Source organism: Harpegnathos saltator, unplaced genomic scaffold, assembly GCF_003227715.2.
Source record: "Harpegnathos saltator strain DR-91 unplaced genomic scaffold, Hsal_v8.6 scaffold254, whole genome shotgun sequence".
Taxonomy (NCBI): domain Eukaryota; kingdom Metazoa; phylum Arthropoda; class Insecta; order Hymenoptera; family Formicidae; genus Harpegnathos; species Harpegnathos saltator.
Genome location: NW_020230044.1, coordinates 36,293 through 63,254, shown reverse-complemented (window position 1 = coordinate 63,254; position 26,962 = coordinate 36,293). Strand labels below are relative to the sequence as shown.

General features: G+C 41.4%; 3 protein-coding genes across 5 annotated transcripts; all 3 read left to right on the top strand.

Moving 5' to 3' along the window:
• Window positions 1-1,750: 1,750 nt before the first annotated feature.
• LOC105182139 (tumor protein p63-regulated gene 1-like protein) lies at window positions 1,751-4,538 on the top strand. The gene is made up of 6 exons (XM_019840902.2): window positions 1,751-2,073; window positions 2,238-2,445; window positions 2,530-2,706; window positions 3,096-3,203; window positions 3,706-3,839; window positions 4,079-4,538. The coding sequence occupies exons 1-6, from the start codon at window positions 1,995-1,997 to the stop codon at window positions 4,267-4,269; spliced, it is 897 nt and encodes a 298-aa protein (XP_019696461.1). The 5' UTR covers window positions 1,751-1,994; the 3' UTR covers window positions 4,270-4,538.
• An 82-nt stretch (window positions 4,539-4,620) lies between these two features.
• LOC109503581 (C1GALT1-specific chaperone 1-like protein) lies at window positions 4,621-7,514 on the top strand. 2 transcript variants are annotated; one of them, XM_019840901.2, is made up of 5 exons: window positions 4,621-5,444; window positions 5,578-5,698; window positions 5,804-6,650; window positions 6,744-7,045; window positions 7,192-7,514. In XM_019840901.2, the coding sequence occupies exons 3-5, from the start codon at window positions 5,819-5,821 to the stop codon at window positions 7,417-7,419; spliced, it is 1,362 nt and encodes a 453-aa protein (XP_019696460.1). In that variant the 5' UTR covers window positions 4,621-5,444; window positions 5,578-5,698; window positions 5,804-5,818; the 3' UTR covers window positions 7,420-7,514. The 2 variants fall into 2 exon arrangements, with proteins under 2 accessions (XP_019696460.1, XP_025154978.1); XM_025299193.1 differs by having other exon boundaries at window positions 5,578-6,650.
• A 126-nt stretch (window positions 7,515-7,640) lies between these two features.
• Window positions 7,641-24,996, top strand: Hml (hemolectin). 2 transcript variants are annotated; one of them, XM_025299190.1, is made up of 27 exons: window positions 7,641-8,321; window positions 8,451-8,609; window positions 8,802-8,929; window positions 9,036-9,195; window positions 9,289-9,416; window positions 9,497-9,592; window positions 9,809-10,155; window positions 10,548-11,106; window positions 11,334-11,621; window positions 11,811-12,241; window positions 12,375-12,636; window positions 12,743-12,973; window positions 13,080-13,305; window positions 13,447-13,652; window positions 13,728-14,096; window positions 14,245-14,583; window positions 14,834-20,611; window positions 20,774-21,118; window positions 21,218-21,331; window positions 21,416-21,634; window positions 21,799-22,094; window positions 22,177-22,455; window positions 22,529-22,789; window positions 22,878-23,030; window positions 23,181-23,304; window positions 23,393-23,545; window positions 23,623-24,996. In XM_025299190.1, the coding sequence occupies exons 1-27, from the start codon at window positions 8,221-8,223 to the stop codon at window positions 23,811-23,813; spliced, it is 11,943 nt and encodes a 3,980-aa protein (XP_025154975.1). In that variant the 5' UTR covers window positions 7,641-8,220; the 3' UTR covers window positions 23,814-24,996. The 2 variants fall into 2 exon arrangements, with proteins under 2 accessions (XP_025154975.1, XP_025154976.1); XM_025299191.1 differs by lacking the exons at window positions 7,641-8,321; window positions 8,451-8,609; window positions 8,802-8,929; ... (2 more) ...; window positions 9,497-9,592; window positions 9,809-10,155 and adding an exon at window positions 10,289-10,389 and having other exon boundaries at window positions 23,623-24,995.
• The last annotated feature ends 1,966 nt before the right edge of the window (window positions 24,997-26,962 follow it).

Genomic DNA, 26,962 nt, shown 5'->3' with positions numbered 1-26,962 from the left:
TTAACTGGTTGAAAACTGTGATGTCTAGTAATATTCGTGAAACATCGTATGCGAAATTTTTCAAGAATACGGGCTCAGTGATGCGATTCTTTAAGGCCCAGTTCTACAACTTGCTTTAAACGGAGTTTAAAGCTAAATCGATGGTTAAAAGCAATAGTATATGCGCATATACTGTTGCTTTTAACCATCGGTTTAGCTTTAAACTCCGTTTAAAGCAAGTTGTGGAACTGTGCCTAATTCGTTATTGGAGTTAAGCCAGCGGCACACGGTGCTTGTTTTCGTGCTGGATTGCTTGCTGGATGAAAATACTGCGTTCTGATTGGTGCATTTTCATCCATCTTCGAAAATATACCAATCACAACGCAGTATTTTCATCCAGCAAGCAATCCAGCACGAAAACAAGCACCGTGTGCCGCTGGCTTTAACGACAGCTTTCCTACGATGGCTGCGTTCCGATATATAAAAGCTGTGCATCGTTAAGGTCATTCTACAATACGTGTCGTAAGTTGTAAGCCGTAAGAACTGACCAATTATAGCCGATTATTTTTGTAATAATCGACTATGATTCGTCAATTCTTACGGCTTACAACTTACGACACGTATTGTAGAATGATCTTAAGGCTCGTCTACAATAGCTGTAAGAGTAAGGCTGTAAAGGCTGTAACGTAAGCTGTCAGCGAATGAAAATATTTCATTTCGTGTCTTGCAACCTTACAGCCTTACTCTTAAGGCTCGTCTACAATAGCTGTAAGAGTAAGGCTGTAAGGCTGTAATGTAAGCTGTCAGCGAATGAAAATATTTTATTTCGTGTCTTGCAACCTTACAGCCTTATTCTTACAGCTAATGTAAGAATAAGCGAGTTGTAAGCGAGCCTTTACAACTAATGTAGACGAGCCTTCAAAGGCCCATCTACAATAGCTGCAAGAATAAGGTTCTAAGCGTAAAGGCCTATCCAGGCAAACTTGCATAAGCGCGTAACACATATGCATAAGGAAATTGACCAATTATGATCCGTGTAGTAAAAAAATATTTTTTGTATTAAACATACGATTAGTCAATTTCCTTATGCATATGCGTTACGCGCTTATGCAAGTTTGTCTGGATAGGCCTTAAGGGCAAGAGCATAGGCTTTTGCATAACACATAATACATAACGCATAAGAGAATGAACCAATTAGTTTTCTTCATTTCCCTCCTCAGGACAGAAATGAAGAACTCTGATTGGTTGATTCTCTTATGCGTTGTGTATTATGCGTTATGCAGAAGTCTGTGCTCTGGCCCATACTCTTACAGCTATTGTAGACGAGCCTTTAGAAAAGTGTAAACTTCCCGCTTAAGGCCTGACTATTGGTCTGTTTTTTTCTTCTGCACCGCTGCACTAGTGCAATAAGTTAAAATGAGACATATATATATATATTTGTCTCACTCGAACTTATCGCACTAGTGCAGCGATGCAGAGGAAAAGAACAGACCTTATGAATACGGGTGTATATTTTTTTCTCACCCCAACTTATGGCACCGTAGAAAAGCTGCGTAACGATAACGAAAGTGTCGTTAACTCCATTAACGAGTTACAGAATCGCACTACAGTGCAGCTAAAAAGAGCAGTATTATCTTTATCATTTATTAGTTGTTCTTTTTAGCTGCACTACTGAACTGGTGCAATAAGTTAGTGAGAAAAAATATAGTTGTCTCATTCTAACTTATTGCACTAGTTCCGCAGTGCAGCTGAAAAGAACAGACCACATATTACATATATAACAAAGATAGAAGGTCCTAATGGCGTTGATGTTTCGCTTCCCGAACGTAGCCATGATCGATCGTAAGCGTAATTTACAAACAGTTTCGTCAAACGCCTTTGTATAGTTGATTTTTCGGAAGTTATATCTGGAGCGTTTCAGCGATACTCTGTTATCACGCATTACTGTGTTGCGATTCATCGGGTCATTATCGTGAACATATGTAATAAAACCTAGAGACAAATAACCTTAAAAAATGGAAGAGACGTGTTTGGACGACGGACTTGCGGCAAATTTTGAAAAAGCCACATTGGAAATCTCCAAAGATATTGATAGTAAGTTCTATAGACTTTAATCAATCAAACAATAAAGTGATTGAAGAATTATTGTGCTATTTAAGTAAAGTTTAAATTCGAGAAGGTAATATGCATTTTGAAAATTAAATTTAGTTACCTACTGTGTTGAGCATTTGTTCACTACAACACATTTTTAATTTCAGCTGCCAAGTTGACAACAGAAGGCAATGACGACACCCTGAAACAAGATTCAGCTTCGAAAAATGTGTGTAATGCGCCTTTCAGGCACATAGATGTTCATACATTCTTCGCTGATAGGAATGAAGTTGTAGAAAGGGCCATACATGACTGCACTGAAAAACTCATCAAGGAAAACAATGAGGAGCTTGTAGGAAGCTGGCTTCTGACAGAGTGTGCATTGACAATATATATTATCAACTTTTGATAACTATTGTTACAATTTTGAATTCAAATTAGGGAAAAATTTATTCACAGAATAAGTTTATGGGATACAGAAAAGGAGAGACTTGTGTTACTAGCAACCAAAACTCTTTACTCTGTAAAGTATGACTTTATTTCTCTAAAAATACTTAATTATAATCGTGTGCCCATACTGCTGCTGGATACAGTAGTGATAGGGGAGTTGATTTATCCATCTACATCTCTTGCACCGTGAGTATTAATAATAATATGAATAGTTTGCAAATAAAATACTTCATGTACAACTTAAATATTATACTATTTTATAGTTCTCTTTTGTTCCGGATTTATTTAATATGCATTAAAGATTAACAAATTTATATTGAAATATGCAAATATATGAAGATATATTTTTTAAATAGAATAAGAATTATACAACATATATATATGTTCTTATTTATATGTCAAATACTTAAGTAAAATCATGTTTATACACATATATATATATGTGTGTGTGTGTGTGTGTGTGTGTGTGTGTGTGTGTGTGTGTGCGTGTGTGTGTGTGGGCGCACGCGCACATGCATATAACATATTTACATTCATGTTGCATTTTATTCATATTGATGTAGTATCTTTTATAGACGATTAAGTGGATTAGCAGAGGGTGTGTCGTCCATAATTCAATGTGCAGTGCGCCAAGAGTGGTCATCTGTTGCAGGTTGTTCTGGTCTTAATCAATTTGAGCCTAGGTATATATTGCTTTGCTATCTGCAATTATTTATCATCTTTATTTGTTAATTTGCTTAGAATGTATGTCTCTATTGTTTTATTGTTATGTTGTACAACATTTTTAAGTAAATGCTTGTTTTATAATATACTTTATATGTTAGAGATAATTTTCCTATAACACATGTCATATTCCAAAAATTTTGTGCAATGATTCTTACACAAACATCAAAACTGTGAAAATCAACTGTGAAAACATCAAAAATGTGAAGGAATATCAAGATTTATTTTGCAAGTTATGCAGTTACATAAAATTAGATTATTTCATGTCTTTATATCAGAGAGAGAGAGAAAGAGAGAGAGAGAGAGAGAGAGAGAGAGAGAGAGAGAGAGAGAGAGAGAGAGAGAGAGAGAGAGAGAGAGAGAGAGAGAGAGAGACTGAGACAGGCAGAAGAAGAAGGGTGAGAGGGAATGTGCACGCGCGCGCGCGCGCGCGTGCGTTGAAACAGGATTTGAATTTTTCAGAAAACGACATATGGTGGGAATGAGACTTATGTGGAATAGAGGGCAGCCCTTACCTCTAATAAAAAAGTGGAATCCATTTGCAAAAGATATACCTTGGCTTACGTATGCTAATCATCCGTTGTTCTGGTTTAAAGGTAGATGTTGATTTATGTATTAAATATGATGAAGGGTTTGTTTTCGAAGGACTTCTGAATTAGTGCCGTAATTGAGGTGAAAAAAAATTTTTTTCTTTCATTCTAAATTATTGCACTAGTGTGCACTAATTTAAAAATTTTTCGAAAAAGAACAGATCCAAAGTTATAAGAAAAATACTTTCAATGAGATAATAGATTTGCTAATAAAACTTGTCAATAATGAAATAATATTCTTTTAGCAGGGACTGAAGTTGTCAAGACAAGATTTGATGTAGAGGTTTTTCATTCCATGCTTAAAAATTTACTACCGCACGAATGCAATGTCGTTAATACGCCAATTATAATAGAAAATTACTGCGGAATTGGTGCCTTAGTGCACAATAGGAATGGCTTAGGTTTCTTTAAGATACGAGGCAAAGTCAGTTTCTAAGTTCCTTGATCTTGTAGAATTGCAAACGCTACAAGGTATCTTTCTGAACTTAATGTTTTTCCTTGCTTCTTTTAGGATTTTTCTTATTAGAATACACTTGTAATCTTGTACAGTATTTACAAAAGAATAGTAATTACTCTTGCGATACAAAATTACTTCTATATATAATTATATATTAAAATAAAGTCTGTATGTATACGCAATACTGTTAGGGTCGCTTGATCAAGGATCAATTATTTCCGTAAAATACAGATATTTTTCAATACGAAGCCCATATTTTAACAATAATATTTTTATTTTATTATATATTTCCTGTATATCATATTTATATTTACTATATAAATCATATAGTTATATTTAAAGTTGTATGCTAAATTTTTTATGATGATTGCTGAGAATACGAAAGTTCATGTTAAAATACTAAAGTTTTTATGTATTAAAAAATCACTTGGTACCCATATTATCGTGCAAAGATTATAAGAAGAAAATATCTATCGTGTGATCTCTTGTACTATAAAGGTCGTGTACTTTACACACACACACACGCACACACACAAGTACACAATACAATGCTTTATTTCTGAGCTCATAACAGATATATTTAATCTTTATAAACTTCAGTGGCATTGACAATAATGCATTTTAGTATGAAAAAACAGGACAAATATTTTTGACGAACTTAAATAAGGACCTTGTATCAAATCACAGTAGAAAATAATTTCTTATTATCAGTTTATTATATTATATTATACTGTGTATATACTGTAGAATCTAACATCATTTAGAATTCTGAAGAAAGTTATGGTTCATTCGTGAATTTGTTTCACGTACCACCAGTTGATCTATATTTATATGAATGTCTATTAATTTTATAGGTTATGTATGAGCCAACAGATGGCTCGTGTGTTTATGCTACCTGTTGATTTAACACAGCCGCGAATAACGGTACACTGTGTATTATGTTAGTAATTTGATCAATTTTTACTTTGCTCGATCATTTCTCTTATGGAACTAATAACAAGCATCGGACAAGTCGTTGATTGCGGCTTTATAAACTATTATCTCATGGTTTAAAATGTACATGTTTGAAAATATACTATATCCAATTGAATAATATCAATGATTTTGCAATGGCTGCACCCAACACACGTATCACCGAGATACATGTGTTGCAGGTAATATACTAATGATGAACATTTTAACGATATTGGAATAATAAATAGTGACAAATGATAAATTATACGTTGAACATAATGTATCCAATATATATAAGCTAATTTTATAATTTTGTTACATGGTATTTTGCAGTTTGATTTTGAGGAGAATTAATATTGTGAACAACATGGAAAATAATTAAGATTCAACAATTCAAGGCATATTATACACGTGGAAAAGTTTTAATTTAATGAAATAAGTGAGCTTAACTAAGGTCAGATACCATGATTAAACGTAAGAATAGAGCAGAATAGCTCTTGCGTTATAGTTAATTGTTGCCTTTGCATTCTCACAGTCAAATAATTATATATCTATCTAGTTTTACAGTAATACAATGTGTCTTCGTCGCTTGAAAAAAAGATCTGTATTTTTTATTGGTTTTGGGATTGGCTTTATTTTCCCATTATTGTTGCTCTTATTGAGAAGAATATTTATGATTCATCTGACACAACATGATAAAAAATTGTGGCAGCCTGAATATTATTTATGCAAGAAGCCATATCATGAAGAAATTATTTTACAACTTTGGAAGAAGGAGAAGAGGATATTTAGCTATTTTAATATTACATATAACGCTTGGTTGGCAGAAAAAAATTTAAGATCGTACAAAGTTGATCCGGACAAGTATCTATACAGTCCACAAAGAGGAAATGTAAAAGAAATAAATATAGAATGGAAATGGTTGTCGAAACAAGTTTCTATTACATGTGTTGTTTTTATAGAAAAACTTAAATTAGGAAAATCAATTCAAGCCACATGGGGTAAACACTGTAATAATATATATTATTTTGGGCACCATTTGAAGAACACAGAACTGCCTGTTATAAATGCAAGGACAAAGATTGTGTCTTCATGGCAAATGCTGTGTGAAGCTATGAATTATATTTGGAATGACAAAGCAGCGGATAAATTGAAATGGATTATTTTTGTGAAAGACGATACCATGGTAATACCAGAAAATTTGCGTTACATGGTCGCTCCATTAGACTATAGAGATGATTATTATTTGGGTCATCCAGTAATTATGTGGAGTCAGCCTTACAATGTTGCTCAATCTGGATATGTTCTTAGTAGAGGAGCATTGGCTAAAGTAGTAAAAATGTTCAATACTTCGGAAAAATGTGCTGCAAGTGGGAAGTATTGGAAAAAGGAAGATTATTACCTTGGTATGTAATTTTTGATATTACATTTCCTATATAGGTTTGCATTTTATTATCATTAGAATTGTACTTTTTGTAATATTGATTTTTTGCTTACAGGGAAACATTTGCTGTCTTTAGGCATACATCCATCTGATACCAGAGATCAGTACTTAAGAGGTACTTTCCACGGTTATTCTTTGCAAACTCTCTTGTGGGGTGTTAATAGACCAGACAGCTATTGGACACGTGCTGTATATCCTATGAAGGGAGCCTGTTGCTCGCCGGTATCTGTAACTTTCAACGCCGGTGAATCTGATAGGATGCATACATTGTATTATTTATTATATCACTTTCGTATATTTATGGGCAAAGGCAGATTCGGCAATATACCTGCTAAAGCTCCAATACTCGAAACTGACGTGAGCCTTTTATAAGTAGTTCTCAATTAGAAATATATATTATTGCCTTCCCTTAAAATATAACTTTTTTTTTTATTTAAAAAATTAGTGATATTGATTATTTTATTATATTTAATGTATACTCCATATGTATTCATATATTTCAGGTGTGGAAAATTGCACTGAAGGAAGAATTCAACATCACGCATTTGAACGATATTACGAGCGACGCTTATTATGAGATATGGCATTCAAAATATTCCGAACCGGGACAGCTAAGAATTACTAAAGATTATCGAGTCACATTAGATTGCTTACTCGAGAATCATAACGAGAAGAGCAAATCTATCAACGGTTGTCTGACAAAATATGTTATCGGCAATACGAAAGCTTAAATAAATAGACCATCAGAGAAATGCTAGAAAAGTTGACAATATGATTAACGCACAGTTGTTATTACAAAGAATATATAAAGTCAGTATATAACGTATATTTTCGGCTTTTTTGTAACACGTGATTATTTACGCATTAGAATAGAGTTTGCGAAAAAATGTTAACATAAGTATATTAATAAAAATAATATATTGACTAGTATATATATATATATATATATATATATATATGTGTGTGTGTATATCATGTAATTTATTTTGTCTGCTACAAATTAATTTGATCGTGCACTGCGCATTATGTGTGTGTCATTAATAGGAAATGGTTGATAACTACTTCCTTTGTTATTTCAGACGCGCATTATCAAGCTAATTAGAAGCTAATTAACGTCTATAGCGAAAATGATAAGTTAATCTCTCTTTCTCGAAACATTTTCGCATGCCTGTTGTAGTTCATATAATGTTACTTAAATATCGATATAAATATAATTATAAACGTATGACCGCGCACGATAGAAACGTATATGAGTTGTTTTCACAGATACATGCACTATATACAAATAATTTATGCATTATACAAATGTTTAATCCGTTGGCCTACTTTTCATCTTTCTCATTTATCAAGTAGAACCTGAATTTATCACTTATCCGTTTCCTTTTAAAAGCAGATATATAAAAGCAACGTGCTAAGCGCCCTTCTCGTTAAAAGTGTTATTTGGCCAGTAGCAGAAGGTCTTGTTGGAAATACAAATGTGAAGCAACTTTTTAGGCACGTGGACACTCGTAAAATTGTAGCACACTTTTAACATGGTGCTGTTACAGAAACTCGGTTGTTTATTCTTATCGATTATCGTTACGAGCAATATATTATGTGGATATGGATACTCGAAGACACAAGAAATAAAAGAGTTAGTATTTTATACATATTTTTGTTATAATAAATGATCGTAAAGTGAAAATTAAAATAATGCTTCTGTAAAGTCTTATCGCTGTTATATATACATACATATATATGTACACTTTTTTTTATACATTAGAACGGAGGATATGGTAAATGATGCTGCAAACACATCAGCTAACGTTAATTTTTATAACGTTAAGAGTCGCAAAGGTAGTGGAAGACGTGTATTCGCGGGAGGCTGTACTCGTATACCGAATACACCTGTAAATGGTAGAATTGCGTGCTCTACGAACAGGTAACTTGTAGTAAATTAATAACACAGCAAAATCGAAGTCTCGTGTCCAAATTTAAGTAAGAATTTTGTTATATTGAGGAGAGTTATTAGTTTTACCTAACGAAGCTAGATAAGTATACGCCGAATAATTAGGATTTCGAAGAAATGTAAAGGATATAACAATTCTCTGTTCGTATCGTATGGCATCGATAGTGGCTGCATTGCAAGTTGCGCGCCAGACTACAAATTTCCAAATGGAGCACGTCAATTGACGGTTACTTGCATCGATAAAGAATGGCATATTCGAGGGACCGAATGGAGTTCGATACCGCATTGTGAACGTACGTAACAGAAGCATGTTGAATATGTAACTTGCATTTTTGCAAGACTTTGTTCAAGTGAAAGATTTAAGGAGAACGTAATGTTCACATGTGTAGTATCTTACAGCGATTTGCATGCCTGAATGTCAAAATAACGGGATATGCATTGCGCCTCACCAGTGTGACTGTCCTCAGCATTTTGCTGGCCCCCAGTGTCAATTCGAGGATAAACCATGCTTGAATCATCTGCCGCCAGCACTTAATTCTTATAGGAAATGTAGTTCGAAGTAAGTAATACTCGTAAATCTTTTATCTGTATGCCCGTACGAATGCAGTAACTTGCATAACTTTTGTGCAATTTCTTCAAATTTTTCTTTCAGTTTATGCACCATATCTTGCATGAAAAACTTTACCTTTCCCGATGGTTCTTCCGTTGCCAATTTGATCTGTAAGAATGGGAGCTGGAAGCCAACTAGAGACGATTGGGTATCAATTCCAGATTGCGAACGTACGTTTGAGATCATCGATTTATACAATATATACTGTACGAAGCACCATCCGTTTAATATGATTATAAAATATTAATAGCCGTGTGTAATCCACACTGTCAGAACGGTGGAATTTGTTTGCCGATGAATCTATGCCAATGTCCGCAAAATTATCGAGGGGCTCAATGTCAATATTGTAAGTGACAAAACTTCCATTTTTCCATCAAATCGTAATTATGTCTCATTTCTTTAGATAAACAGACTGCTGGTAAACATTAACATTATCAAATAAATCTATATTCACACATAAGCTTCCACGATTTCTTTTTCACAGATATGATTCATATCACGTTTTCTAATATTTATTGATACTTGATATTTTCAATATTTCTAAATAATGTGATTTTCATAGCTGCTGACGCCTGCGAAGCAAAGAACTTACGCTTCAATGGCGGTTACGATTGCACCGACTCCGGCGACAAGTTTTCATGTACGTTGAATTGTCCGACGGAATCGCAGTTCGAATTTTCACCTGCCGTAACATACACTTGCACCTATGACACGGGCATCTTTAAACCGCAGCCGATACCGCAGTGCAAGATGAATTATAACTCGAAGATTGTCTCGCGCGATACTTCTTACAATACATACGAACGAGAAATTAATCACTCCTGGACATCACAAGATTTCTTCAGCGGCACAACAAAAAGTTTGCCAGAGTTTCATAATGTTGATGACAACAGCATGACTTTGAATACGGTAAACGATACATTACGGTTACATATTGATTCGATTTGTTTTGAGTGATCATATTATTCCTTGAACTTTATTTGTTTCGTATGAAGATTTTAAACAACGTTATTTCAATCCGGCCATCAGACGCGCCGCCGCACATTCAACATTATATTATCTATATAGAAAATAACTATAAAGAAAATGTTGCTCTTTTTACTGTCGTTGTTGCTGTTACTGCTGCTGCTGCTGTTGTTGTTGGTATTGTTGTTGTTGTTGTTGTTGTTGTTGTTGTTGTTGTTGTTAGCTACTTCAAGCGATTAGCGAATAACACAACTAACTAACATAACTAATAACATAACTAATTTGCATTTTGTAAAATATTACATATTCGATTTAACATACTGGACGACCGTAAGATGATCGTCAAGGCTAATCCATCCACAAAACCAAAAATATGCTTCACCTGGGGCGGTGCACACTACAAGACCTTTGACGACAAGATCTACAGCTTCGACAGCAACTGCCCGCATGTGTTTTTCCGGGAGACACAGGATGACGTCTGTACGATCTTGACACTGAATACTCCAGGTTGCAAAACAACGAATGGCCGTTGCTTCAAAATTGTGAAGCTGTTCGTAGACGACAAGGAGTACACATTGGCCAACGACGAAACGGGTCTACCGACATTTTCTAGTAAGAAACGGCTGCTACCTATACCGGCGTACTTACCCGGATTACGTGTGGACAAATCTGCACACTTCATCCTCGTTTCCCTCGATTCGCTGGGTATAAAGCTGAAGTGGGATGGATCCATGCTGTTGCAAATCGAAGCCTCCGAGAATATGTGGAACAAAACAGCCGGTCTATGCGGTACGATAAACGATGATCCAGGGGATGATTTCTTGACTAAGAGCGGTACTCGTACTAAAAATATCGGTACCTTGGCAGATTCTTGGCGAGTCGACAACATCGAAGGTAATACCGATAAAGTACCTTTTGAGTAAATCGTGCTTGCAAGATTGGTGAACGTATGAAAATACTTGATGCTTGTGTCATTTTACACTTTTAGTCGATACTTAATAAGCGACAAGCTATTTTGTATCTATACTACTCTGATGATCTATTATGACAATCTACTACTCCGACCGATGTACCATTCTGATAATCATTTTAATACGGATGCGCGGTATTTCGCTTTGTAGAAACATGCGACGAACCTTCGAAAACGCAACATGCATGCGAAGTGAAAAATGAGTTCGCCCAAGACGCTTTGAACTTCTGCACCGAGCTACTTTTCAATCGTAAATTCAAGCCTTGCGCTCATACGATAAAAATTTCTAAGCTGATAGAGGCATGTGTATGGGATTATTGCGCGTGTAGAGACAGTGACAGAAGGAAATGTTCCTGCAATACCATGGACGTCTATATGCGCCAGTGCATTCACAAGGGAGTTGTAGTGTCAACTGCGTGGAGAAACAACGACACTTGTCGTGAGTCAATTTAAAAATGCTTTCAATTAATTTAACAACTTTGCAAAACGACGCAACATTGTACGATGTTATTAATATTCATTATAGAATAAGAATGATGTATTATGAGCTAATTATCTCCTAGCTCAATGTTGGAACATGTAATGTATATGTGAAATAACGAGAAATCGAATAAAAATCATTTTTCAGCGATTTCCTGCAAGAATGGACGAATATACATGTCATGCGGACCGAAGGTGGAAGCATCCTGTTCTTCCGGTCTCGAGCCGAAGAGCGAAAGTCCTGAATGCGAGGAAGGTTGTTTCTGTCCGGCAGGCACTCTGGAGCACCAAGGTGGATGCATCATACCGGATCAATGTCCGTGTAAATTGAGGGGCAAACTGTTCGAGCCAGGAACGAGCGTGCCGAAGGGTTGCAATACTTGTACCTGCACTGCTGGAAAATGGATATGCACGCAGGTGCAATGTAGCGCTAGATGCTCTGTCTTGGGGGATCCTCATTATACTACCTTCGATAGCAAGCACTACAATTTCATGGGAAAATGCAAATACTATTTGATGAAGGGAGAAAACTACACGATCGAAACTGAAAATGTCCAATGTTCCGGGGCGATATCCGAGGTTAGAAGCCTTTGGAGAAATTGTATAAACTGATCCTTTGAACTGTCGAACCAACGTAAAATTCAGAAATTAATGTCATTCTTCGTCTTTATTTAAAATTCTTATTTATCGCTTCTTGTCATTTGTTTTATAGAGCATGGGTTTCGTCCCCGTGGATTCCCCATCGTGTACCAAGGCTGTTACAATCCGTCTTGGGAATACTTTTATAAAATTGAAGCAAAATCGTCAGATTACAGTGAACGGCGACGAAGTGACGAAATTCCCGATGCAGATTGACGGTGCTCGAATACGACTCGCGAGCAGTATATTCCTGGCGATTAATTTACCCAATGATTTGGAGGTATGGTGGGACGGTATGGCACGCGTTTATATCAATGCTCCGGCAAAGTTCCACGGTAAATTCATATTGTTCAACTTGTATCTATTTTTGTGACAGATTATTTTTCTCTCGTTTTCTTTTTCTTCCAGAGATACCCCTACTAATTCAACTGTTGTTATCAGGTCAAACAAAAGGACTCTGTGGAACATTTTCTGGAAATCAAAAGGACGATTTTGTAACACCCGACGGTGACGTTGAAACCACGGTGATTGCCTTCGCGAATAAATGGAAAGTGAACAAATATTGCATCGACGAATCCGTGAACGAGCCGAAGCATCCCTGCGAGTTGAATCCTCAAAAACGAGCAGCAGCGGAGGAATACTGTTCCAAAATACACACCGATATTTTTTCAGGTATTTATCGATATCGTGTTGTAAGTTGCATCTATTTTATAATTCAATCCGCTGCTGACGACTAATCAGTCTAGAGATTGCGATTAATTGACTCATGATATTCCAGGGTGCCATTGGCACGTTGATCCGACGGAGTTTTACCGGGATTGCATGTACGATATGTGCGCATGTGATACCGATGTTAAATCGTGCCTTTGTCCGATGTTAGCTGCGTACGCGAAGGATTGTGCGGCGCTAGGCGTGAAACTTTCGTGGCGTTTGGAAATTGACGAGTGCAAGGTTCATTGCAGCGGCGGTCAGACCTATCAGATCTGTGGAAATAGCTGCACGAGGTAGCTACATATTCTAATCTACTTTTGCGTTTGTTCGTTATAGTTTTTATCGCCCTGATTTATCTTTGCTTATATCTATATTATAATTTCTATAATATATACACATCCACACATGATATAGCGATTCAGTTTTTAATTTAGGTCGTGCGAGGACATATCTTTTTACCAGGACTGCAAACAAGAGTGCGCAGAGGGATGCAATTGCCCCGAAGGTCAAACACTAGATGCGAACGGCGAGTGCATCCCGATCGCTGAGTGTTCCTGCACACACGCGGGTCGCAAGTACAAGTCTAATCATCGGGAAGTAAGGCCGGGTAATAAGGGACAAGAATATTGTACTTGCATAGGTCGGTGTTTAAAACGCGAATCGATCGACTTTTCCTTTCGCTTGAAACGTAAAATTCCGTCCTGTCTGATTTTAGGCGGTGTATGGGACTGCCGTTCAGCAACACCGCAAGAAATTCGAGATTATCCATCGATGACGGGGCTACTCTCTACCTGCGTCAGCAGCAAGCATCTCGAGGTGACGGATTGCGAGCCGGTGGAACGGAGAACTTGCAGCAACATGCACATACCGGTGGACGAGCGTAGTCCAGCAGTGTGCACGTCCGGTTGCATCTGCGAGGCCGGATACGTCCTAGACGTGCCGAACGGCATTTGCATCCCGGAGAAAGACTGCCCGTGTCATCACGGTGGAAAGAGTTACAAAGAAGGCTCGGTCATTCAAGCTGAATGTAACACTTGCACGTGCGAGGGCACCAAGTGGAAATGTACGGATAGAATATGCGCAGGTGATACTTCCCCTTTGAAAATCATTAACCATGATTTGCTACACACGACTGGCTTGACACTGAAGAATCGTTTCAGACAGTGACAAGAGAATTGTCGTATTAGTATAATTACTATCATGCACCCTATTGCACAATTTTCTTTACGCAGGAGTCTGTTCTGTATGGGGCGACTCGCACTACAAGACGTTCGACGGTAAGATGTACGATTTCCAAGGTATATGCGATTACATTCTGGTAAAGAGCAAGATGAGTAAGGAGGAGTCGTTCGACATCTCGATTCAGAATGTACCGTGCGGTACGAACGGCGTCGCATGCTCGAAATCGATCACACTCTTAGTGGGAAACGGTGAACAGCGAGAAGAACTCGTCCTAACGAAGGGGAAGAAGATACCGGAAGGGCCCTTCAAAAGGATGACAATCAGGACCGCTGAGCTCTTCGTGTTTGTCGATGTACCAGACTTGAGATTGGTGTTGCAGTGGGATAAAGGTATGGGATACCTTTAAATACCATAGAGTCGAATGTTCAGTCCATCGATGAAAAAAATGATACTTTAGAAAAAATGATGCACGTGTCATTTAATAGGTTCTGAGAATACAGCATCTCTTGGCGAACATTTCAGTTTATTAGGATTAGAAGAATGCTTAATTATTGAGAGAAAAGATACGCAGCGCATTCGACGCAACATTTTACTTCGTGCTCTCGAGACATTCGATCAAGTAGCTCGAAATTCCAACAGGCACCAGAGCTTACGTGAGATTAGATCCGGAATGGAAGGGCCGTACGATGGGCCTGTGCGGCGATTACAACGATAACGCCGAGGACGACTTCAAAACACCGTCCGGCGGTATATCCGAAGCCTCCGTCAACTTGTTCGGTGACTCGTGGAAGAAGGACACGTTCTGCCCGGAACCGAAGGACGTCCCGGACGCGTGCGAGCAGCACCCGGGGCGCAAGCTGTGGTCGCTACGACGGTGCAGCGTGCTGAAATCATCGGTGTTCTCACCGTGTCACTCGGAAGTCGAGGTCGAACCGTACGTGCGTAACTGTATCTTCGATACGTGCAGCTGCGACTCCGGCGGCGACTGCGAATGCCTGTGCACAGCGTTGGCCGCGTACGCGTACGAGTGCAATGTGAAGGGTGTGCCGGTGAAGTGGCGTACGCAGGAACTCTGCCCGTTGCAATGTAACGAGGAGCTGAGCACATATTCGCCTTGCATCTCGACATGCCCGCGCGAGACGTGCGACAACCTGATGACTGTGAGGGACGGCTCTCACTTGTGCGCCGAGGACACGTGCGTCGAGGGCTGCCAATTTAGGCCGTGTCCGGAGGGCCAGGTGTATCGGAACGCTACCTACACGGAATGCACACCGAGGTCGACGTGCAGGACGCCGTTTTGCGCAGAGATCGACGGAGTGACATACCACGAGGGTGATCGAGCCGGAGGTGACGATTGTCAGAGCTGTTTCTGCAGTCGCGGTAAGGTGACATGCAAAGGAGAACCTTGCACCACTAGCCTCACCGGCAGGCCCGTCACTGTGCCCCAGGTAGAGTCGCAGAGATGCGTAGACGGGTGGTCCAAATGGATCAACAAGGACACAGCGGTGTATAAGGAGGAAATAGACGCGGAGCCATTGCCGGACTTGATGGACCTCGATAACACCAACGGATTCGCGATGTGCGACAGGGAACATATGGTCGATATAAGATGCAGGTCCGTGATGCAGCACCTGAGCCCGAAACAGAGCGGTCTGGACGTGGAGTGCAGTCTGGAGCGCGGTCTGTACTGTCGGCCGACTTCGGGTTCGCCTTGCATAGATTTCGAGATCAGCGTGTTGTGTCGCTGTTCCAGCGACGAAACGACGATGGAGCCACCGACGGTGTATGACCACCGAGGCACGACGACGCAAGTTAGTACGAACAAAACGAGCGAAACGTGCGATACGGCGCGCCCCAATTCACCGCATCCGACCGACTGTCGGTTGTTCTATCACTGCGTGCCCACGGTGACCGGTCATGGACCGGCGGAGTTGATCGAGAAGTCGTGCGGTCCTGGCACTCTGTACGATGTGAAGGCGCAGGTGTGCAACCTGCCTGCAGAAGTCCTGCGGACACGACCAGAGTGCTCGGTCGAGCAAGCTACGCTGAGTAAGAGCGAATGGAGCACGACCAACCGTGCCGGGATTGAGAGCAGCGCGACGATACCAACGACATCGGTGAAGAAGACGGTGTCGACTGAGAAGGCGTGCCAAGACGGCGAGACATGGAGCGAGTGCGCCATTCGGTGCACAAAGGCGTGTCATTATTACCGTTACAGCCTGACGTCGCGAGGTCACTGCAACGAGGGTGCAGACTGCGTCGCTGGATGCGTATCGGTCGAGCGGCCGACGTGCTCCCCGCACAGATATTGGAGAGACAGCGTCACCTGCGTGGGCGCGGACGAATGCCCATGCGAGTCTCACGATGGGAGCTTGGTCGCGCCCGGTGCCGTCAGGAAGGAGTCCGATTGCGACACTTGCCAGTGCATCAACAATTATTACACCTGCGACCGCGCGTCGTTCTGCGGCAACGCGACCACGAGCTACGAAGAACGGCCGCTCGGCGGAACGTCCGGCATGCCAAGTCAAGCCGTTACCGTCGAGCAACTGCCCGAGTTCACCGAGTCGCCGGAGTATTATGAGTGGAGTGTCACGTCGCCGGTCGAGGAATACACGTTTCTTCTGCACAGCACAGTTTCGCCGCCCGCGGACTGCGACGAGGTGCACTACGTGCCGCTGATACTGAGCCAGCTCGAGAAAGTGATCGTCCACGCTAGCAGCAGCAAATTCCCTGTGCTTCGGCCCGAGAATCTATCCGTGCACGCGCCGGGTACCTCATCGCCCGAGATCGGCTCCTGGGAAGCAAAAGTGAACGACGCGCGTCAGTGGCTGGCCATTGAGTTCGATAGACTCGAGCCAGTTTACGGCGTGATACTGCAAGGTGCCGTGACCGAGGATAAATTCGTCACCAGTTACAAGGTGCTCTTCTCGGAGGACGGTCAGACCTTCTCGCACATGCTCGACCGTGAGAAGCGACCGCGTGTGTTCAGAGGACCCATCGACAGAAGCCAGTCCGTAAAACAGATATTTGACCAACCCATCGAAGCGAAGACGATACGCATCGAACCGTTGACATGGCACAACGGGATAGCGGTCAGGGCGGACGTGTTGGGATGTCGGGATCGCACGATGACGTCCATACGGACGTCCACGGAGCTTCCTATCGTGGTGAAGACTACAGTCTCCGAGAAGTCCACGGCGAAGCCGGTGTGCGACGATCCGATGGGATTGGACAACAACTCGATGACCATCGGGCAGGTTTCGGTGTCGAGTTCTCCGCAGCTGACTCAGCACCTTCCGTTATCCTCGGCAAGTGCGTGGCGTCCGGCTTTGGACAATCCGCATCAGTACGTCCAGTTTGACTTTCTGGAGCCTCGAAACTTGACCGGAGTCACAACGAAGGGAGGCGACGGTGCTTGGACGACCGCTTACAAGATATTCTACAGCAACGACAAGCATCACTGGAATCCGATCATCGACGAGGACGGTAACGTGAGGGAGTTTCTCGGCAATTTCGACGCTCAGAGCCTGAAGACTAATTTGTTCGAGAAACCGTTGCGCGCGAGGTACATGAAGCTACAACCTACCAAATGGCACGAGCACGTTGCGTTGAAGGCCGAACCCCTCGGTTGTTACTCGGCGTACCCGCCCACGTCGTCAGAGACATCCGAATCGACGAGTCCGTCGTCGTTGGAGCGTTGGAGGTGCAACGTGTGCGACGGAATCGAACGGATGCCAAACGACGAGGGATGCAGGTGCAAGGATCCCTACTGGTGGGACAGCGAATCGTGCGTACCGAAGCGAGAATGCCCCTGCATAGTCGGGCATGTGTCTTACGCGGTAGGCTCAATCTACAGAACCGAGGATTGTCAGGAGTGTGTCTGCACTATGGGCGGAACAGCCGCTTGTATGCCGAGAAAATGCGAGCCATGCGGAGAACCGGGTATGCGGTCGGTCGTCAGTGAATTGTGCACCTGTTTGTGCAAGCCTTGCCCGGCAGGAACCAGGCACTGTCCTACGAGCGACGTGTGCATCAACGAAGCAGCGTGGTGCAACGGCGTGCAGGATTGTCCAGACGACGAGATGGATTGCGAGCAAATCCACGCCGTGACGGTGATTAAATCAGAGGCGACTCCGAGGCCGACCGAGATTAGCCCGTCATTGTGCGAAGAGCCGTCGTGTCCTCCGGATTACAGGATAGTCTTCGCGTCGTCCCAACGCGACGAATCGTTACGTGACAATGTTAAAGGCTACTCGAAGAGGAGGATGAAGCCCTCCGCAGTCAAGGGTTCCAGTCAGAGGAAGGTCAAGGAACACAGGAGACCACCGCCGATTGTGTTCCGCAATCACCCGACGAAAGACACACATCAACATCAATCGTCGACAGCGGAGAACGTTCAATGTCCCGAGTTCACCTGCGCGCCCACGAAATTCCCGCCCATTCATCCCGGTTCAGGCAAGAGGCCGGAAAAGTGTCCGGAGGCGTCGTGCCCGCCGAACTACGAGATTGTCTACGAGAAGATGAGCATGTACAAGTTACACAAGTGTCCTAAATACGCCTGTAGACCGCCGATGCCGGAGGTGGCGCACTGTAACATCACCGGGCGGACCCTCAACACGTTCGACAATCTGGAATACAAGTATGACGTCTGCGATCACATATTGGCCCGCGACATGTACGGCAACAAGTGGTACGTCACCCTGGAAGAACGGTGCGACTCACCCGGCCGACCGTGCATGCGAGTCTTGGTGGTGGTGCTAAACAATCGCGCAATCGTGTTATATCCGGACTTGCACATGGACGTCGATGCGTACAGCTTCACGGCCGGGCAAGTCGCGCGCCTCGGCAATCGTTTCCCTGACTTCAGGCTGTCTCGCATGGGCGACAGTATCGTCCTGCTGCTCTCGCATCAGGGCTTCTGGGTCACCTGGGACTCCGCCGCGAACGCGAAGATCAGCGTCGTTTCGAAGTTGGCAGGTAGAATAGACGGTTTGTGCGGATACTACGACGGCAATATCGCGAACGACCGGCAGACACCGGAGGGCAAACAAGCAAGTAGCACCGTTCAATTCGGTGACAGCTGGATGACCGAGGGCGCAACGCTAGCTTGCGACTCGCAGGTATGTCCGCGTGACGTTCAAGGGCAAGCCTGGACGATCTGCAACTCCGTAAGAAGCCCGACGCTGATGGACGCGTGCTCCGCGGTAGTCGACACCGACAGATTCGTGTCCCGCTGCGTGGAGAACTCGTGCACGTGCTTGCGCGGCAACAGCTCCTACGAGGACTGCCGATGTCGTCTGCTGACGAGCTTCGTCAGCGAATGCGAGGCAGCCGTGCCCGGTGCTGACTTGTCCGATTGGAGGAGGATTCACGATTGTCCGGCCAGCTGTCCGCCGCCGTTCGTTCATCGAGACTGTTACCGTAACAAATGCGAGCTCACCTGCGACAATCTGCACGAGCTGGAGCCGTGTCCGACGATGCGGGGCGTGTGCTTCCCCGGCTGCTTCTGCCCGGAGGGCTTGGTGCGCCAGAACGACAAGTGCGTACCGCCGGTGCAGTGTCGGGATTGCGTATGCGACAGCCTCGGTGACTCCAAGTTCATCAGCTTCGATCGCAAGGACTTCAGTTTCATCGGGAACTGCACCTACATTCTGTCCAGGAACGTCGCAGCCGACGCGAAAGGTTGGGACGGGCCTCACGCGTATCAGATTCTAATCAGTAACGGGAACTGCGCTCTCGGCGCGTGCACAGAGGCCGTTACGCTTCTTCACGCAAAGCACACGGTGCGAATAGAGCGTGCGGATCTCGGATCGAAGGAGCTGCGAATCTCCGTCGACGACTCCCGAATAGCCGAATTCCCATACAATCGCACGTGGATCACGTTGGATCACGAGACGACCGCGAGAGACGTATCTCTGTTGCTGCCGGCCATCCAGCTGGAGCTCGTCGTCTTCCGGCAGAACTTTGCGTTCACCCTCAAGCTCCCGTCGCACATCTTCGACGACGCTACCGAGGGTCTCTGCGGCAGCTGCAATGCCGATACCGAGGCTGGTTTCAGGAAGCGCGACGGCGGGATTACCGATAACGTCGAACAGTTCGGTCAATCTTGGCTGGCTGACGATCCGTCGATGGAGTCGAGCTTGAATGATGAAACATGCTCCGGTGATGAGCGGCGAGTACGATGCGCGCCTCCACCAGCAGATCAGGATGTTTGTAGAAAGCTCTTGGATTTAGTCGAGTTCCAGCGGTGCCACAGTATCGTCGATCCGAAACCATACTTGGACTGCTGTCACGACGCGTTATGCATCGGTGGAAACTACTGCGACAGTTTGGAGATGTATGCGAGGAAGTGTTCGGATGTTGCTTTGTGCCCAGCTTGGAGAACCGACGACATTTGTCCGTACGAATGTCCTAGAGGTAAATTCTCTGGTTCTCTCTATTGTTCGTTTTATCCAGATCGACGAGGAAAGGTTTATCTCCGAGAAGTTAAAGTCAGACGGAGTCATAATTAGCTAAAGCCGAGGAATTACCTCGCGAGGTCATACAAATATATATATATATGTATATTGTTTCTCGTAGATCTCGTCTATCAACCATGCGTTGTTGGTTGCAAAGAAACGTGCGATACTCCGAGCGACGAAAAGTGCTCATCCGATCTTGTCGAGGGATGCTTCTGCCCGAAGGACTACGTATTTCACAATGATACCTGCGTACCAAGGAAGAACTGTCATTACTGCGACAAAGACGGTCATGTGAAAGGTGACGTTTGGCATCCGGACATATGTACCGAATGTAAATGCGACGATGGAGTTGTGAATTGCCGGAAAACGGAGTGTCCTCTGTTGGACACGATCTGTGAGGAGAACATGACGCCCGTGCTTGTCAACGAGACTCGGGAAAAATGTTGCGCCAAGTATCTGTGTGGTGAGTTTATAATACTCCATCATCTGTAAGAAGCGTCTAATATATCTAATATATTTTTGCCGAGTTTGCTGATCGATGATTCGATGATTTTTCATAAAGTGTCGAAGCCTACAGCACCCGTAGTGTGCGTCGAGCCGCAGGAACCCGAGTGCGGCTTCGGTCAGATCACAAAGACTATTACCGGCACTGATGGATGTTACAAAATCATTTGTCGTACGTGTCGAATGCATTTTCACGTCGCCTCTCTCGGCTTGATCTTCCGTGAGTAACAGTACGTAACAGGCTACATAATTTCAGAATGTCTGCCTGAGAACGAATGCCCCGTTGTCGAGGATCTTACGAATGAGATTGAACTGGAGCCCGGTTTCGTGCAAGTAACGAATACATCCGGTTGCTGTCCGCGATCGGCCAAAGTATGCGATCCGAGAACTTGTCCTTCAGCGCCTGACTGTCCAGAGTATTACAACTTAACGACGACCACACGCACGGACAGTTGCTGCCCCAGTTATGAATGCGGTATAGTTCAACTTTCACGTGTACTCGTAAATTTCTCTTAAATTACTTCATTTTTATTACAAGTCGACATTATCGACGACGATACACTTATTCTAGAATGCAGAAATGCATATCAACATCTGCAAAGTGGAAACGTTAATTGATATTGTTGTTTTATATTTTAGTACCTCCGAGGGATATTTGTCTGTACACAAGTGACGAAGATCGAAGATCGCACGAAGATGGTACGAACGTAACAGCGAGAAAAATTGGGGAAGAATGGAAAGATGGCAAATGCAAGACGTGTATATGCGAGAATTTATACGATGGTCCCAAATCGAACTGTATGATTACGGAATGTCCAAGTATGTACGAGCATCCTGATGCAAACGACTATGTATGGAAGGAAATACTATTGGATGACAAATGCTGTCCAGTCTTTGAGCGTAGCGCTTGTAAAGATGAAGACAAAATCTATAATGTAAGAGAGAAATTACATCGACACGTCATATATCATAAGAAACATAGTTTTTAATATCACCATTCAACACCATTTATAATAGATCGGCGAAAGTTGGAAACCCAATGTTAAAGACGCTTGTGTCACGATGGAATGTAACCAACAATCGGGCAGCATCCAGAAGCAGGTCAAGGTCCAAGAATGCAATGTTGTATGCGATTTCGGTTATAAATATCAACAGGCCAACGACACCACGGTTGATTGCTGCGGGAAATGCGTTCAAACCGCGTGTATAGTAGAAGGCATACTTAAGGATGTAGGAGAAGAATGGCAGTCGGGCGATCATTGCGTGACATACTCTTGTGACTCCACGAGTGGAAGCGTAAGATTCTCCCAGAGATTTCGAGTATTTAATTAATGGTGAATATTCGAGCGCAACTAGTATCTGTTTTCAGGTGTACGTACGAGCGAGTACTAAAACTTGCCCAGAGATTGACCCGGAATTGAAATCGGAATTTGACGTAGAGACTCGCAAAGTTCGAGGCGAGTGTTGCCCAGAGATTGTCAAAACGGCTTGTCGCAGTAATGGGAAGATATATCAGCCTGGGCAGAAGTGGAAATCTCTCGTAAATAGTTGTGTCACCGAGACTTGCACAACAGGCCCGAACATAACGAAGCATAAGGAAACTGAAGTGTGTTTAAAGCAGTGTGCTCAAGTAAGAATGTTTTATCGCATGCGCTGAGTGCTATTGTAACGCTAAGAGTATAATATATTAATATTACATCGATTGGTCTTTATACAAGGGATGGTCATACCAAGAACCCGAAGAAGGCAAATGTTGCGGGGAGTGTAAGCAAACATATTGTGTATATGAAGATACTTTATACGCCCCTGATATGACATGGTCATCTGACGACAACTGCACCACTTATAGTTGCTTAAGAGTGAACGAACAGGTGAGTCTCGTTACACAGGATATAGCCGGTAGATTAAGTATTTTTATTATCATTTATAATCAGCAGGTGCAAAAGTTTTAGATTACATAATTGTGCAATAAGTATTTGTATGTTTAACCATATCGTCTTGTGTGATTCGGATAATTTTAGCTATCCGTTAGCGTGAGTCCAGCCGTTTGTCCCGATATAAAAGATTGTCCTGAAGAAGCAATATATAGTGACGAATGTTGCAAACGATGTAAACTGTCTGTTCTTGATAAATTGGCAGAGAAGAGTACGTGTCGAAGAACTAGAATAATTCTCTCATTTATTTATCGGTCATACTTGCAAGTTAATTAATCGTCTTGCAATTGCTCATGCAGGCGAATGCAAATCAACTGTGATGGACGCAAAGAGCACCTTAGGTATACTAATTGTGAATCATCCATTATATGGAATATGTAAAAATTTGAATCTTATCGAGGGTATCAAACAGTGCAACGGAACATGCAAATCTTCCGCATACTTCGATATTAGTAAGTTTAGATTGACTAATATTTTTCATCCTAATTTGATGCTAAGTTTAAGTAATTTCCTTTTTTTTTCCTAATAGAACACTGGAGAGAAGTGAATGATTGTCAATGCTGTCAAGCAGAAGGGCATACTGGCATCATCGTCGACTTAATATGCACAGATGGTACAAGGTTGAAGAAGCAACTGGCAGTGCCAACTTCTTGTTCCTGCAAAAGTTGTGCTCTTTCAGACATGAGAAAGGAAGATAGAGAAACAAAGACCAAAGGTTAATTTATAAAAACTTTGATTACTCTTCTTCGTTTGTGTATTTCGAACGATCAAATATTCTTGTAATGTGAGATATGTTACAAATATATAGATTATTACAAATAATTCTTCTGTAATTTCTCATTCATGCTTCATGCGGATGAAGAATTTATATTTCACGCGTTACTGTTTATAATCGTATATTATACCTATAATCGTAAATCGTACATTTATAGGAATGTATAAATCAGGATACAAATAATGTCGAAATTTAATATAAGTTTGTTTAATTCCGGATATTTTCGGAATAATATCCGGATAAATGAAAGATCGCATATAAACGACATGTTATGTAATTTAAAAGAATAAAATTTTCTCCATATTTCATACATATGCGTATTGCTATTAAGGAATTCAAACATCTCAATACTGAAAAAACAACAGTGTGCAAATGTATTTATAGAATTACATAAAAAGAGGATGGAACAATATATTCATCTGTTAGAATGTTGATTACTGCTTACAAATATCTACTTGTAGATATAGTTCTTTGTTGGAAGAAAGGGGCTAATTGCTGGCCATTAGATTGTATTGCATCGACAATATTGTATTGTTCATTATTGTAGAAAGATGTTAACTCTAAATAATTACAATATATTAATATCAGCAAAAAATTGCAAAAGCGCGCGCACGCACGCGTATGTGTGTGTGTGTGTGTGTGTGTGTTGACGGGAAGCAGAAGTTCTCATTTAAAAATAGAGGGTTTTATCCACAACTTTGTCCAGTTTACCAAGTTTAACTAAAAAAGTCTAACTAAAAGTCTAACTAAAAAAATATACATATCAGTTGTAACAAAATTTTCAGATCTACTCGATACATCTAATGGATTTTGTAACTTAAAAACATATTATATATGTGTAAGAATAATGATAAATATCGTACACCCGAATCATTGACAACAATACAAATCATACGCATTTCTACCATGTTGATAAATTCACAGTAAATAATTACTTGGAGCTAATTGTTATTAAAGTTCGAAGTGGAAAAATCCTAAATAATTATTTCTGCAATGTTACTGGAATAACAAATATTGAATAAAATCAAATAAACGCTGCACTTGGTAATTACGTTAGCATTTCGCTGCTGTTTAAAAAATGACACTGGTTGTGGCTAGACGTTACTCGATAATTCTCTCTTCATTAAGCATCGTAGAGAAAGATAATTTAGTACTTTCCGACACGAATTTTCACAAGTAACAGGATCACGTAATTCGTACGTTTAGTAAATTGTCCGTTTCTAAATTTATTTACATCATCTATTTCCGTTCATTATAGTTCGGACTTGGCTTCAATATGATCAGAACATTGTTTACGATGTAATTTGAAACACAGCCAATGACCCAAGACGAATTTTGAATTAATGCTTAGTTCTCTCATTGGGCCATCGACGGGCCTTCCAAATTGCATTGAAAATGGTATTCAAAACATTTTGAAGCCAATTATATACTTGCGAACAGTCGCTCGAATCATTGTAGACTCATTGTATGCGATTTGCATTAATTCGGTGAAAAATGCTATTTGATTCTGAATTCGACATTAAGAAAATCAAATAGATTTTAGAATTTAAAAAACGGCGCATACCATTTCGCACAGTTATTTTCATTATATACATTTACACATTATTATAATTCTTGCGTTTTTTCAATCAACTTTGTTACATGTAATTATTTTTATATATTCTATTCCGCTTTGTTTATACACTCTGTTTATACGCCAAATTTTTATGTTTATATATATATATAGAAACTTATTTCTTACTAGATAAATAACAAAGGAAAACATGCACTGCACATAAGGTGCACGCATGCACACATTCAGGGTATCTGGATTTAAGTGTCCAATCGCTCATGTACAGGTGTGAGGCTCATTAAACTGCACAGCAAAATCCTTCATATCGTTTTGTAAATTAAAATGTCAAGATATTAACGAAACAAAATTAGCCAATTATCATGCGTGATGCGGTGGGACCCGCTCTGTAATGTGGCTTAAATAAGATAGTCAACAAGTTTGAAACATTTTGAATGAAATTGTGCCTACAGAGCTCATCTCACCGCATCACACGCATTAATTAGTCTGTCTTTTGTATTTGTGTTGTGTTGTGTGTAAGTTTGTGTTGTATGTGTGTAAGTTGATTGTACGCTAATACACGAAACGCGATGGAACAAATTCTGATTGTGATCTTATATTGAAAATAGCTGATAATGTCTCTTAGCAGCACTGACCATCAGTTGGCAGCGGTCGAGATATGCATTTACGTCATTTTGTGTGCGGTGGCCCTTACAGAGTCTATGCACCACATAACACACTCATTCATCAATCTTTCATTAATCCGTAACTGCTGTTCTCCGGTCAATTTGACCATTGCACTATTTGAAATTTAAATAACGCGGTTAATTTTCTAGTTGCGTATTCATCCGTCAGTGTATTTTCTTACATTCTGAATGTCAGTCGACTGATATACGCGCAGTTGTGTGGTTGTGTTATTTGTCAAGATATTCATCAATTCCGTTTTCTACCGGTCAATTTGACCGGTGAACAGTGCGCGCGTACTTAAAATGGCTTCACAGCAGTTACGGGTTAATGTCTCGAAGCTCAATTTAATATATCCTATCTGCACACGAGCGTGTTACATCTTGTACCAGACACTCCCTATATGTAAAGAATTAAATGTGCGTGTGTGCGTGTATATATATATATAAACATGAAATATAAATGTACCAAAGGTATCTAAATTGCATACATCTCGATCAAATCAGTTTCGATCTTAAAGACAATTAACAATTTGTAATAACATAGATATATTTACTTGCGAGGTATTACATGCTTTAATAAAAATTGCGACATATTATTTATTATTGTAATACTGATGATGTATCAATACAGTCGACAGATAAAATATTTATCGTATTTTGTGCTATAATCAGAAATACATCGAAGGGAAGAATACGCCATCATCAAATCTAATCGGCTTTTTAACGCTGTAAATTTATACGGAAATCGAGTTCTCAGTTTCTCGAATACCAAAGCACGTAGCATGAAAATCTTGGACACAGGTCAATTTATTTTCCCTACGTTTATCACGCTAAAGTTAACGTTACACGATGCTCGATT